This window comes from Pseudozyma flocculosa, assembly GCF_000417875.1.
Source record: "Pseudozyma flocculosa PF-1 unplaced genomic scaffold scaffold00008, whole genome shotgun sequence".
NCBI classification, from domain to species: domain Eukaryota; kingdom Fungi; phylum Basidiomycota; class Ustilaginomycetes; order Ustilaginales; family Ustilaginaceae; genus Pseudozyma; species Pseudozyma flocculosa.
Window position 1 is genome coordinate 450,365 of NW_006920876.1, and position 1,314 is coordinate 451,678.

The 1,314-nt window shown below is 68.0% G+C and overlaps 1 protein-coding gene across 1 annotated transcript in view; it reads right to left on the minus strand.

Annotated features, from left to right (window-relative positions):
• The window catches only part of PFL1_02837 (uncharacterized protein), a gene marked incomplete at both ends in the record, with an annotated part of 1,776 nt that extends 482 nt beyond the window's left edge, over window positions 1–1,294 (minus strand). Inside the window, one exon of the mRNA XM_007880351.1 lies at window positions 27–1,294. Within this exon, the coding sequence (XP_007878542.1) occupies window positions 27–1,294 (1,268 nt within the window). The remainder of the gene's footprint in view (window positions 1–26) is intronic.
• Between the last annotated feature and the right edge of the window lie 20 nt (window positions 1,295–1,314).

Here is a 1,314-nt window from a genome sequence, read left to right on the forward strand (position 1 = left end):
AGCCGGGCACGCTGCTGCCGGCCGACGGGGACGCCGCCGTGGAAAAGGTGCGGCCTGCCGTGCCGGCCACCGACCCCGGCTTGAGCGGCACACCCCATCCCTTGGGTCCCGCCCAGGCGCCCTTGACGTACGACTTGTAGTAGACCCAGGGGAAGAAGTCCTTCTTGAGGTGGTAGAAGGCGCGGCGCGGCGTCGCCTGGTCGATGCCGAAGAGGTTGCCAAAGGTCTCCTTGGGCTGCCCGCCGTACTTGAATTCGGCCAGCATCACCTTGCCGTACTCGGTGAGCAGCGGGCACGACGTGTAGCCGTCGTAGCTGGCGTCGGCCTCCTTGCCGGCGAGCGTCTGGGTCAGGTTGCGCACCAGGACGGGCGTCTCGGCGGTGATGGCGGCGGCCGTCTTGGACGTGGGCAGGCTCGAGGCGTCGCCGATGGACCAGACGTTGTCGTACCGCTTGTGGCGGGTGGAGCCCTGGTCGACGTCGACGAAGCCGGCGCCGTCGGCAAGCGGGCTCTCCTTGACAAACGCCAGCGGGCCCATCTTGGGCGTGACGTGCATCAGGTCAAACTTCCGGCGCAGCGGCTCGGCGCCGTCGGGCCGGGCAAAGACGGCCGTGTTGCCGTCCTCGATGGCGACGAGGTCGTGCTGGAAGAGGCCGTTGACGCCGCGCTCCTTGCGCAGCTCCTCGAGGCGGGCGCTGTACTTGGGCACGCCAAACATGACGGGCAGGCCCGTGGCAAAGTCGATCGAGATGGCCGACTTGGAGGCGTCTGCCGGGTCGTACAGGCCGGCCCTTTTCCAGTGGTCGAGGGCGAGCCACATGGCCTTTTGGGGTGCGCCGGCGCACTTGATGACGCCGGCGGGCTGGGTGAAGATGGCGTTGCCGCCCTTGAAGCGTTCGATGGTGGCAAACACCTTGTCGCACGTGTCGTAGCCGTAGATGGACGAGACGAGCGAGTCGGGGTCCTGGAGCGCCTCGGGCAGGCCCTTGATGGCGTCAAAGTTGATGCCGATGCCCGGGACGACGACGAGCTGGTCGTAGCTGATGCGGTCGCCGTTGGCGAGGGTGACGAGGTTGTCGTCGGGCGAGAAGCCCTGCACGTTTGCGGCGTAGTGCTTGAGCTTGGGGTCGAGGAGGCTCTTGAGCGGTCGGCGGAGGTCCTCCTTGTTCTTGAGGCCGCCTCCGACGAGGGTCCAGCCGGGCTGGTAGTGGTGCCACTCGGAGGGGTCGATGACGGCGATGTCGTCCTGGGAGAAGCCGTGCGAGTAGAGGAGCGTGGGTGGCTCGACGGCCATCGCCCGCCGACCCGCCGCCG